At 36.7% G+C, this 13518-nt stretch overlaps 2 protein-coding genes across 2 annotated transcripts in view; both read right to left on the bottom strand.

Moving 5' to 3' along the window:
- The window catches only part of CNTN5 (contactin 5), a 657624-nt gene that overhangs the window by 575448 nt on the left and 68658 nt on the right, over positions 1-13518 (bottom strand). The window lies entirely within an intron of this gene.
- Positions 636-1460, bottom strand: LOC119240406 (40S ribosomal protein S6-like). Its single transcript, XM_037504779.2, has one exon. The coding sequence runs from the start codon at positions 1424-1426 to the stop codon at positions 677-679; it is 750 nt and encodes a 249-aa protein (XP_037360676.1). The 5' UTR covers positions 1427-1460; the 3' UTR covers positions 636-676.

Genomic DNA, 13518 nt, shown 5'->3' with positions numbered 1-13518 from the left:
ATTAGCCAAGTCTTCCCTTTTGAAATTCTTCCCTTGATTTCAGCAAGATTTTACTCTATTTCTTTCTGCAATTTCTGTCCCATCCCTACTTGGTTTTTTTGTTCCCTTCTTGGAGAGCTCTGTCTTTTACTTTTCTTTAAATGCTTGATATTTTCCAGGAAAATAATGTATTTACCACTCTTGCAATCTCCTAGCACACTGCCTTTAATTTCTAATTGCCTAGGAAAGTGGATATTTAAGTGATATTTTAGTTAATCATTGTCTAAAGGTCTTCAGGATTGGGGACTGAAACTTGTGAATCTTGTTTCAGCCTTTGCTTTTTGTCTTGTTAAAGACAGAGTGGCACTTTGGATTTTAGGTCATAATGTCATTGATCTTTATTGTGAAAACCTTTCGGACCAAGTCTGGAATAACTTTTCTCTAGAGAGGATTTGCATTCCTTTCGGATTGAGCTAAAGATCACTTTTAACCATGGACCATTTGAGAAGCATCTCAGGTTCAGCAAATCCACCCATTATTTACTAAGGTTTAGATTCTGTGTGTAGTGCATTTGCCCTCAAATAACAACCAGACAAAAACCAAAATAAATGCCTTTGTGTTTTCTTTTATTTTCTTTTTTTTTTTTTTATTTGAGGTTTGATGTCTGGTCTTATTTATTTGTTACTTTTAGAAAATCTCACTTTTGACTAGACTCAGACTTGGAGGTGGAAGCTCTCAGAGAAGACAGCCTCCGTCTCTTGGCAATCTGTTCCTGGCGTTTGTCTTTGGCCTCCTTCATTCTCTTGGCCAAAAGTTTAGCATACTCTGCAGCTTCTTCCTTATTTTTCTTAGTAGGCTGTTTCTTCAGAGCAATACGCCGACGTTTGTGCTGCAGAACGCATGGAGTAACAAGACGCTGAATCTTGGGTGTTTTGGTCCTGGGTTTCCTACCTTCTTTGTTTAGGGGCTTCCTCACAACATATTGGCGGACATCATCTTCTTTAGAGAGATTGACAAGTTTTCGGATTCTGCTGGCTCTTTTGGGCCCCAGGCGGCGAGGCACAGTAGTATCAGTGAGCCCAGGAATATCCTTCTCTCCTTTTTTCACAATGACCAAGTTGAGAACAATGAGGTTGGCATCCACAGTACAACCCCGAACAGATTTGCGCTTTCTTTCACCAGTCCTCCTCGGTCTGTAACAGGAATGGCCCTTGCTCAGCAGCAGGCGAACCCAACCACGGGTCAAGACACCCTGCTTCATGGAGAAACCTTGTCTGTCGTTTCCACCACTGATTCGAACCACACAGCCCTTCCGTTCTTCACCCAGAGCGTCTGCAGCAACCTCTGTGGCCATACGCTTCTCATAGAAAGTTCGAAGTTTGCGCTCATCGTCCACTTCAATGAGTTTTTGGCAGCCAGTGGCTGGGAAAGAGATGTTCAGCTTCATGTTGAAGCACCCGACTGCCTCTCAGGCGCCACGAAAAAAGAGCTGTGTTTTCTTAATGTTTGCGACTTTCCCCTATGATGTTAATGGTTTCCTTTGTTGTTGTTCTTTTTTTTTAAGATTAATTTATTTATGCATACATGAGATGGGGTACAGGCCAGAGATGCCAGAGATGAGAGGATTCACCAGAGACAGAGCAGGGAACAGAACAGGCAGATTGACTGAAACACACTGCTGAGGGGAGCAGCAGGCGAGTCAGGAGAGGTCTGCTGAACCATGTTCATTGCTTGCTGGCCGGCCGGGGATCAGACTCAAGCTGCAGAGGCTGTGCATTGCTTCATAGTGCGGTGCTTAACCCCTTGCACCACCAGGGAGTCCCTGTTGTTGTTTTTGTTGCTGTAAGTGTGCAACTGAGAAGGAGGCTCACCTGTCAATCAGGTCATGAATATATTATGTTTTGTATAAGATATAAGTTATTCCAGAGTATACTTCATAGCACTCAATCCATTATGGTGCCAAAGTCTTGTTTTCTTTTTTTTTTTTTTTTTTTCTATATGGATGATTTATTTTTTTTTCTTTTTTTTAATTAATAAATTTTATTTTTATATTCCCCATACAATTGCAATCCCCCCATTCTGACCCCAATCCCTCCCCTCCCGCCCCCCACCCCCCAAAAAGTGTCTCTGGTTCATAGTTTTTGTTGATTTTGATTTTCACTTTCTTATAGTTATTCATTTTCCTGGTCCCTTATTTAAGTTTTCTAGATCCCTGCTTTGAGTGAGACCATCCGGTATTTTTCTTTTTCTTTCTGGCTTATTTCACTGAGCATGATCCCTTCCAGCGTCATCCATGTTGCTGCAAATTGCATGTGTTTATCTTTTTTGAATGCTGAGTAATATTCCATGGTGTATATGGACCACATCTTCTTGATCCAGTCATCTATTTTTGGGCATTTGGGCTGTTTCCAAAGCTTAGCTATTGTAAACAGTGCTGCTGTAAACATAGGGGTGCAGGTGTTCTTTGGAATTGATGTTTCTGTGTCCTTTGGGTAAATACCTAGGAGTGGAATTGCTGGATCCTGTGGAAGCTCTATGTTTAGTAGGTCCCAGCGACAGAGGGGGGAGCAGAGAAGGTGAATCTACTGAAATACACTGTTGAGGGGAGCAGCAGAGGGGAGACAGAGAGGTCTGCTGTGCCATGTGGGTCAGCTCCCTACAATGGCTGGTGATAGTTTGATAGTGCTGAGACTTTAACCCCTGCACCACCAGGGAGGCCCACTTAATGTATTTTGAATGCTCAACCTACGGGTCTCAGAAACTTTGCTGAGACATCAAATTTGGACAGATATGCTGAGGGGAAATTTTCTGTGGTCTGTACATCTTAGCCCTTTCAGCTAAGTTTTAGATCTGGGTATTTCATATTTTATCTGTGCATCTATCTATAGTCTAAGTGAAGGTAGGGCTACTGGAGAAGTAAGGAAATGCATTATATTGAGGTGCAGCATATCTTCTGAGAAGTTCCTCATTGCTTACACTACAGTTTACACCTTCCTGAAGAGGAAGTCACAAGGCTTACTCAGTTCCTTAGGCAACCTTTCATTCTTCTCTTCTATCAGCCAGTAAGCTATTCACTGTGTTCTTTCTGTCTTTCTTTGCAACAGCTGTTTCTATTCATTACACAGAATAGACCTAAGGACATACGCTTACAATTCTCTCCAGGTTTGGGGCAGTATATATACTATTCAAGATTGTGCTTAAGGGTTTTCTATTTTCTTGCTTACAAGTTTTGAAATTTCTTACACTAATTTTAGTTTAAAATTGTATTTGGTACTATTATTAAAGATTTTTTTTAATGATTCATTTATTTATTTATTTATTTATTTATTTATTTATTTATTTATTTATACAAGCACTAGGTACAGTCAGAAGCACGGGGGGGTGAGAGAATTCACCAGAGAAAGTGGGGAACATAACAGGCAGACCGATGAAGTACACTGCTGAGGGGAGCAGTCGGTGGCAGGAGAGGTCTGCGCGCCATGTGGGACCCTCGCCGGTGGCCGGGGATCGAACTGGCGCTGCAGAGCCTGCAGGCACCTTCGCAGCCCAGAGCTCAACTGCTGCGCCACCAGGGAGGCCCATATTATTAAAGATTTTTGCTTTTATGTGTGTTTATATTTTGTTTCATTTTAGCTTTTGGTTTTTGTTAGCTATTGGGTAAAAGGGAATTTGTAATATTCAATCTTTCATTTCTTTTTTACTTTTAATCATATTTTTTATTTTTTTTATTTTTTACATCATTGTTCATTTTTAAACAATATTTGCTTCCCCCCACCCCCTCAGGTGTAGTCCCCATAGAGTTTCCTTCCCCAAGGCACCCGGGCACCATCACCTCAGTCCCCTGTGCTCCTCCCTCCCTCCCTCTGATCCCTCTCCCTCCTCCTCCCCTGCAGGATGTCTCCGGTTTATAATTGTCCATTTTTGCTTTGTTGTGTTTTGTAATGTTTTTATTTATTCACACTGATGTCTTATTTGGTTCCCCTATATTCCTGCTATAAGTGAAACCATCCGATATATATATATATATATATATATATATTTTTTTTTTTCTTTTTCCTTCTGGCTTATTTCACTGAGCATCATTCCTTCTAGTTCCATCCACATTGCTGCAAACACCTGTACCCCTATTTATTGCAGCACTCTTCATAATAGGTAAAACCTGGAAACCCAAATGTCCAAAAATAGATGACTGGATCAAGAAGATGCAGCATATATACACAATGGAATATTATTCAGCTGTCAAAAAAGATAAACTCATGCCATTCACAATCTTCCATTTTTTAAACCAAACATTTATCTCTTAATGAGTTGCTAGTAACAATGGAAATTTACATGAAGTGATTTCAGTGATGAATTAAATGAACTGCTTCAAGTATTTTCTCAAACATTGTTTTTATTTTTACCTCAGTTTCTGCCATTTCCTTAACACTTTCATTTTTCATATCATTCACAATTTACTTTTTGCCACTTTTATATGTCCAAATCCAAATAAGTGAAAAAAAAAAAAAACACAGAGGCAAACATATTATATAAGAAGTTCCATACGAAGGAGAGACAGCACACCATTACATAATCAAATACGGACCATGCAATTTCTTAGATTTATGATGTGTGCAAAGTTTCATGAGATATCTCTTTTTTTTTACTTAAAAAATAGGGATGTTATAATTACTTCTCTGGATTGATTTGTAAATTACATAATAAAATGTCCTATTTTTTAAGCAACACTCTCTGATGCTAAATCTAATTATTTTACATTTCCACTTATAGTCAATTCTTGACAATCATCCCATAATTATCACTTCCTTGTTTCAGTTATTGTGTTGTCAAAACTTATTTGGGTCCATTACTACAACAATATAACACAATATTTAAAGAAGCACTACAATTTGGTGATTATTTAAAATCTTCTCTTTGGATATCAACCTTAATTTTTTTTTTTTTTTTTTTTTTTTAGCAAAGAAGAGTCTAACTGGTTTAGGATTAATGTCTTTGGATGGAAAGTTGACAAATTTATGTCAGTTCTTATACTCACTGCCTATTTATGTGAGTTTCAAATGAATAATTATATCAGTTTAAATAGTATTTCATAATGATAATTGATTTTTTTATCTACTCTACACCAATTACATGTCAACAAATGTTCCTGATCTTTGGCTTAATCATTTAAAATTCAGAGAATTATGACATATATACCCTCTAAAATTACTTCTGATTCTAAGACCTTTGAAAAATTGGCACTTAATATTATATAAATGCATTAGAACATTACTGCTAAGTTACAGCACACAGCAATTTTTACTTTTGGCCACATTATGCAAATAAATAAATTGCATAATTACAGGAAACTGATTCTGTTTGTACAGGAAGCTGCCATTTATGGAATTAGTACTTCAGTGCAAATGGAAATAGTCTAGTGATTTAAAATGGTGATGTATAGGGCCTCCCTGGTGGCCCAGGGGGTTGGGACTCAACCTATGAAGCATTCAGCAGCCACTGCATATGAGTTCAATCCCCTGCCAGTCAGGGAGCGGGCGCAGCAGACCGCTCCTGACTCGACCACTGCTCCCCTCAGCAGTGTATTTCAGTCAATCCCCCTGTTCTGTTCCCCACTCTGTCTCTAGTGAATCCTCTCACCCCCACACCTCTGGCCTATACCCCCGTTCTTGTATGCATAAATAAATAAATCTTTAAAAAATGGTGATGTATCATCCAAATTTATTGTAAATTTGTCATGCAAAATGCATTACATGGGACAATTAAAACACAGGAATTTTATGGCTCCAAAACTCAAATTTAAAAATTTAGTATGTACAATATATCAAGTATATTTTTTCAATCTCAGCACATGTCTAAAAGATGAATAAAATATTATCCATACATCAAATTCAAGTTTAATTGTGTTGCTTATATCTTTCACCCCGTCCTCCTGACAAAATAATTCTGCCATTTTGCTGCTTTCCTATATGTAAAAAGTTCTTGATTAAGAAGAGAAAATCTCTGGCATTTGATTAAGTCTGATTTGCAGCAGATACATATTTCCCATTTGGTAAATTTTATTTTGAATTTTTGTGATTTGAGAATTTAGACAAATTTCTAAATAGAGCTGTTTTTCATTGCACAGTCCACGAATTTCACATCTTCAATATTTTGATAGACAATTTGACCATTTTCAAGCCCTCTTTAATTTCTTAGTGCATGTAAATCTGAATTATATCATATGAATTTAATTTATCATGGACTCTTAATTACTTTATTTCAAGTAAACACTACACTCTGGTAAAGTTCTATTCTAAGAAAATATTGGGGTGAGAATAATCGATACACAATTATTTCAATACAGAATGGTTACACATAATTTCATTTGGATAGTTACTTACTCAACTTCTTAATTTTAGGCTTTCCTTTGAGTTTAAGCTATGATCTCAGGTCTCATGAAAAAGGTCATACTTTCTTCTTACCCTACAGTTAACTCCTTTGACAAATTAATGCTACTTTAGGGACTAGGAAGGGAAAACTGGGAAAATTCTCTGAGATGATGCTAAAACATAGAGAGTAAATGTTTACCACTTCCCACTATGTTTCTTTTATACTTACTACTTCTATTCCGGTGAGTATATCGATGATAGTTTAACCTTTACTATCTAGATATAGTCAGCCATCATTTGCAGATTCTTTGAGAGTTTTCCTGCTCACTGAAATGTATTTGTAACCCTAAAACCAATACAGAGAGTACTTTCCTAATTACTGACAGACATATCGAGAACAATAAATCTGAGTCACGCCGCAAGCACATTCCAGGCTAAGGTTAAATAAGGTGATCACATGCCTTGCTATCCAGCTCTCACATACAATGATGTCATGGGAATGACAGAGCAGTCCAGAGCATGGGTCAGGGATACCTAGTAGAGCTAGAAGCCAAATCCAGGCAAACTGAGTTGTATTATTTTCTTTTGTTTTCAGAATTGTGCTAAATGTTCAGGGATATAAGAGAATTGCAAGATATAAACTTTTAGTTAAAAAGGGTCAGAAAGACAAATGGCTGAGAAGTACTTAATAAATATTAAAATTTATGTACATAAAAGAAATTATTAAGTTTCTTAAGTTGTGTGGTAGAGAATAATTATAGCAAATTATTTTTAGAACTAAGTTCAGCTTTTTTTTTTTTTTTTTTACATACATGGGCATTAATCCCTACCATGATCCTATGAGGTAGATATAATTATCACCTTTTAATGAGTGAAGAAATTGAAGTTCATAGTTGAAGCAATTTACTAAGGGCTGTGCAGTCAGGGATGTGTTGTGCTTGTGTCTGTGTGGATGTGAGTATGGGCTGCTTTTATTTCAGCACAAAGAAGAGAAGAACAAGAGTAAAAGTGGGCCTGAGGAAGAGGGGCTGGAACTGTCATTGACCTTAAATCACAGAGAAGTTTTCAATAAATTCAAGAGGGAGGGAGGTACACTCTAGAAAAATGAGGGTGTGGGAATTGTATGGAGACTATAACCAAGATGAACACGCATACATTGTGCAAAAATTAAAAATGATGTGAAAATATAAAAAAAAAAAAAACTAGTGAAGGAGTAAAAAAAAAGAAAAAGAAAAATGAGGGGAGAAACCTTGATAAATCTGATTTTGAAAAACAGGCCAAGGAGTTAGAGCTACGTACTGAAAATTTTTGTAGAAAAGGATAAAGGTCAATTTGAATTTTTCAAAGTAGGCTATACTGTATTACTGACTATATTTGAGCAGAGAAGCCATCTGTAAGACTGTAGTCCAGTGAATTAATAGGCAGTAGTCCTGATGACGGAATAGAAATGTAAAGAAAGATACAGACATAATGATTTATATTCCTCATGACAAAATCTTACTAATATAAAGCACTTTTACAAGGTGCATTAATGTAGTATGTAGAACAGGTTGACTGAATATAAAAATGAAAGAGAAAACATAAACACAGATTATTTCAAGGTTAATTTTTAGCCTTTATTATATGCAATCTGGGAGTGAAATAAGGAAGCTAAAAGCACAAAACAATGAATGGGTGAAAGTGATAATGGAATAAGTGGTATTAAAATTACTGAAACTGAAGGGATACTGAGATCACCTAAAATACACACACACACACATACACACACACACGCACATCTCTCAAAGAAAATTAGGCATAGCATATTTGGCCATGCAGGCATGTAGACGGAACCTAAATAATGTGATTAACAGCACATCATCTAAAGTTGAACTTTTAAGTTAAAAAAAAATGCCACTAAAGGGGCCTCCCCTGGTGGCGCAGGCGGTTGAGTGCCATACTTTGAAGCTGTCTGCAGCCTCTGCAGCACGGGTTTGATCCTGGCCAGCTGGCGAGAATCCCACATGGCGAGGCAGACCTCTCCTGTCTTGTCCACTGCTCCACGCAGCAGTGTATTTCGTCAGTCTGCTGTTCTGTGGTCAAAGCACTCAGTAACACCCAATAACATGAAGTTCCAAAATCCAATGAAGTATTTTAAAAGACAGGGGAACTTCCTCAAACTAAATATAAATATTAATTTTACTCACTTTGAAAATGGGAAATAAGGATAGAATGGATGAAGGATGGAAGACAATTAATTTCCTGAGTAAATATCTTGTATAGCTTGGGTGCTTTATGCAGCAACATCCTAATTTTTTGAAAGAAGAATAAGAGGGGACATATATCATAAAAAGAATCAAAGAAAATGATTTTTTACATTAGAAAATATAGATACAAAGCCAGCAATAAATGCATAAGTGCTTACTACTAAAGATATGACAGAAATGAAAAAACTTGGGCCTCCCCTGGTGGCGCAGCAGTTGAGCGCTGGGCTGGGAAGCTGCCCACAGCTTCTGCGGTGCCGGTTCGATCCCTGGTCGTGGGTGAGGGTCCCACATGGCGCGCAGACCTCTCCTGCCGCCCGCTGCTCCCCTCAGCAGTGTACTTCGGTCCTTCTGCCTGCTCTGCTCCCCGCTCTGTCTCTGGTGAATCCTCCCACCCTCCCGCGCTTCTGACTGTACCCAGTGCTTGTGTAAATAAATAAATTAAAAAAAAAAAAAAGAAATGAAGAAACTTAAGCCACCATTTGAACAAATATATTTATGAAGAAACGAAGGAAACTGACCTTTAAAGAAAGCTATATTTCACAAACCTTCGTCACATTAAAAAATTGCCACATAATATAAACTAGGCTTTCTTATAGAACTTATTGATACTAGTATTATAACATCCTCCCTCATTAGCTAAAGGAAAACTAAAAAAAAAAAAAAAAAAAACTATGAAAACAAAAACTGGTTACTTGAAAAATTAAACAAAATAGACAATTCTCTGACTAGTCTGCCTAATTAAAAAAAAAAAAAAAAAGAGGAGACAAGTAGAATAAATAGAATTGGACACAAACGCAGAAAATTTGTAAGAAATATCTCAGAAATAGAGGATCGTAAGAGTCTATTATGAACATCTTCATTCCAAAAACATTGATAACCACGAAAAACAGGCAGATTCTAAATAACACACAATCTTCTGAGAGTAGATCAGGAAGAAATGAAAAACCAACTAAGTACAAGCAAAGGAATTGAAATGGTAATCAAAATCCTCCTCCCCAAAACAAAAGATCATGACCAGATGGTTTCACTCCTGATTTCTACCAAACCTTCAAAACAAACCTTTACCCTTTAATTCACTTCAGCACTGTTTTCTGACAAATAGAATACTTCGGGCAATATAATTTTACAGGAATGGCTTTGTGATGAATACACAAAATGTCCCCAGTAAAATTTTCTAAAGTCTTCCATGAAGTTATCTGAGGTCTAAATAGAAAAAGCTCCAAATAAGCTTCTTTTTTGTTCCAAATTGGATAAAATTTGAACTGGTAGTTCTCCCTGCTTCAGATAGAAAAAAATAACAATTTATAAACAAGTACTCTAATGGTACAATATATTTAGGTCACCAGACTATGACCCACAGCCTGGAAAATCACCTAATAACACCCTGTATTTAGCTCTTTAATCCATGTAGCACTGTCTCAGAGAAGCTTCTTCATATATACTCCATGCAGAAGCCACCATAAAGTCTATGGGAAGAACAAATTTCTGTTTGACCTATCCCTATTAAATATTTATAAATTCATAATTCTCGAACCTCTCACAAATGAGAAGTGACGTCTATTTGCATTTTTCTTAGAGTTCTATTTCTGGTTGTCAGCAAAAACTCACTTGTGACACGTATTGCAAAGTTTTTGCCAAAATGCCATCAAAATTTACACAGGTTGCCCACTATTAAAAATATCAATATTGATGTATTTACATAATCAAACATCTATTAAAAACAATTTGCTTGAGACTGTGAAGCTACTTTCTGAATAATGTACCTCAATTACATCGTAAGATAAAAAGGAGAAGGACAGCAGATAACTTTTCTTGAATAATTTGTAATTCACAGCTAACTGTTAGAAAAGAAAATATTTCCATGGTTTCATTTAAGCATTTTGATGAGCAGATTCAGACATTCTTTTATACTATGAGCCACCAATGCTTTCCATCCTTGACTTTCTTCCATCAATTATCTTTGTCTATTTTTGCTATTTCCAAAACATTTCAAACTTATGCATTAGTTTTTTTTTGTAAATTGTATTATCAGTTTACTCAACCAATAAACTAATAGCTAGATACCATAAAGGAATAAGATGTGGGGACATGTTAACAGCTTGCACAGGCATAAGGCATGAATAAGACGGGACAACCCCAATGCCATCCACATGCATCAACCCTTCCCAGGAATTACCCTTGCTGTCACCTTAACCTCTGGCCATTCACAAGTCATATATTGTATCACTTGATTCTCACACTGGGTCATAGAGTTCCCATTACTTACTACTGTTGTATTATCTTCTTCCTGCAACCTCTGCCCTTTGCTATAAAATTCTGAAATACAGTTATGCTTTAATTTTTCAATGGGTAGGATAAGTGAGGGGACAGGAAATTATGGTCCAGCACTAAAAATTCAAAACACTGATTTTGAATGTCTCTGTTCTGACTTCAATTCTAGCTACACATACACACACATGAACTAATAAAGAATCAAACAAGGGCCTGCCCAGGTGGCGCAGCGGTTCAGCACTGGGCTGCGAAGCTGCCCGCAGCCTCTGCAGCACCGGTTCGATCCCCGCCTGCCGGCGAGGGTCCCACATGGCGCGCAGACCTCTCCTGCAGTGCCTGCTGCTCCCCTCGACAGTGTATTTCGTCAGTCTGCCTGTTCTGCTCCCCGCTCTGGCTCTGGTGAATTCTCTCACCCTCCCGCACTTCTGACTGTACCCAGTGCTTGTATAAATAAAATAAATAAATCTTAAAAAAAAAAAAATCGAACAAAACAGGCTGACGAAAGTGTCCATGAAGTTCTATGCCCATGATATACACAAAAGTTGGTTATTTAATGACACAGGTATAGTTAACATAAACCCTTCAAAGAGTCCAATACTTGCCATGGAACAAGTCTAGCAAGGCAGATAACAGAAGTAACTACAATATAGAGAAAATGTGAGAATTTCATAAAAATGTAGGAAAGCAATTCTAATAAGGATGATCAGAGAGCCAACCTTAAAGGAGAGAGGAACTGACTCAATATTTAAAGGGGAGTGTATTTCTGAAATTCACTCCCTACTTCAATCAGAAAGAAAGGTAGGGAGGAAGAAGGTCTCCAATACCTAACCAATTGTCTGGTTTGGCTGGATGTTGATAGATGATTACGGGGATTCAGATATCAAATACATTGAAATATGATTTTAAAGATTTGTATTTTCCTAGAAATGCATATTAAAAAGTAAAAACCAGACTTCAGAGCCAAGTTGTATGATTATGCAGTGTTTCAGAGTTACTGATATGAAATAGATTCCTTCTGCTCATATCCCAATTCTGATTCAGTCCAAATTTTATAGTTTAATTTTTTGATAAGACAACCTGAATGACTCAATTCATATTCTGCGTCAAGTTCTTAGTAGTTACAGTAACTTAGTAGTTACTGTCGCTCACCTGAATCCAATCATCAGGAAGGAAAATTATTTTAGGGTTGCCCCTTCAGCAGGAGTCAATGATTTGACAGTCTCACATTGAGGGAATCGTGGGCTACGTCTGAACATTATTCAAATGCTCCATGTAAGGACTGAGAGACAATATCAGCTGCTGCATAATAGTGTGAAGAGTTTCATAGTTGACATAGGTGAGAAAGTTCTAGCAAAGAGCCACACAAAAATCAGGGCAAAGTAATCTTTGCTTATGAATTAAAAGATCACTTAATTCTTTGTATGAATCTCTGGTTAAAACATACAGAAAAGAAGCCTATTTATCATTGTTTAGAGGAGCATAAGAATAGGGAATTAGATTGAGTTATAGTACCCAGAAATTAATTTCAGTATCTTTCTGTCCTTTTGCGAGTCAGTAAGACACATTTTATAAACTGATGCTAGACAGAAAACACCTAACTTTACTACAGTGTGTAATTAAATACAAATTATTGTCTAAGTTGCTCTGCCATAATACTGTGTAGAAGTAGAAGAGGCCGAAAGTGGTTGGCCATGATAAATGTGTTTTTCTCGTCTCACTGAGCACACAGCTAGCTATATTTCCCAGCCTCCTTTGCATAGGAGTGGTGATTCTGTGATTCAATTCCAGTCAATGGAACGTGATGTCTAGGCCTTAAGATCTGGGTCCTCTTCTACATCCAAACTTACTCTCCATGCTGTTTCCTCTTTCACTCATATTTTCAAGGTACACACTTTGCCAAATATAACACATGCGGGGGAAAAAACAAAAAAACAACTAGAATGTTATATTGATAGACTTACAAAAGTTATCCTAACTAGTGAGATACAATTTTAAATAGCTATCTAGCAAATAATTTGGAAGTCTTTGCAGAAAGTATAGGGGATCAGAACACATAGGCTGTGTAAGCATTTAGGCACAGATTTGTGTTCCATTAATAACATTTTTTAAATAAATAAAGATATTTCTCAATTACAGGGGTCCTAACTAAGTAAACAAGAAACGGTGTTTCATGTTCAAAGAAAACACTTTAGATTTTAATGTTAGTGATAATTTCAGTTGTCATTTTGTTGCACAAGAAGTCATTAACTTAATAAGGAAATTTCAACAGAAAAACATACCCCTTTTAACTCAGCAGTGTCCCAATAAACCTAATTCACTAAAAATTAGCTGCTGTAATTTATAAGAGCACTTATCAAGATGAATCACTTCTAGATGTAATTATCCTCATTTACTGAAAGTTATGGAAAAAATGTGAAGGATACATTTTTTTAACTGAAGGAAATATGTTGGAGTGAATTAAATCCTCAGCATAATTACAAAAAATATATATTCATTGCTACCTTCAATCATATTAATGCTTTAACATTCACTGTTTTTTAATATATTTTAATTATCTACATTGCTCTCTATATTTTATTTTTCATTTCACCTACATCTACATGTATCTAGATGTTTCATTTATCTAGATGTGTGTTTTAAATTCTATTCCAAAT

The sequence above is a fragment of the Talpa occidentalis genome, unplaced genomic scaffold, assembly GCF_014898055.3.
Source record: "Talpa occidentalis isolate TD23 unplaced genomic scaffold, MPIMG_talOcc4v2.1 talOcc4.12, whole genome shotgun sequence".
Lineage (NCBI taxonomy): Eukaryota > Metazoa > Chordata > Mammalia > Eulipotyphla > Talpidae > Talpa > Talpa occidentalis.
Note: the sequence above shows the minus strand (reverse complement) of the source record. Positions and strands in the feature narration are given on the sequence as shown.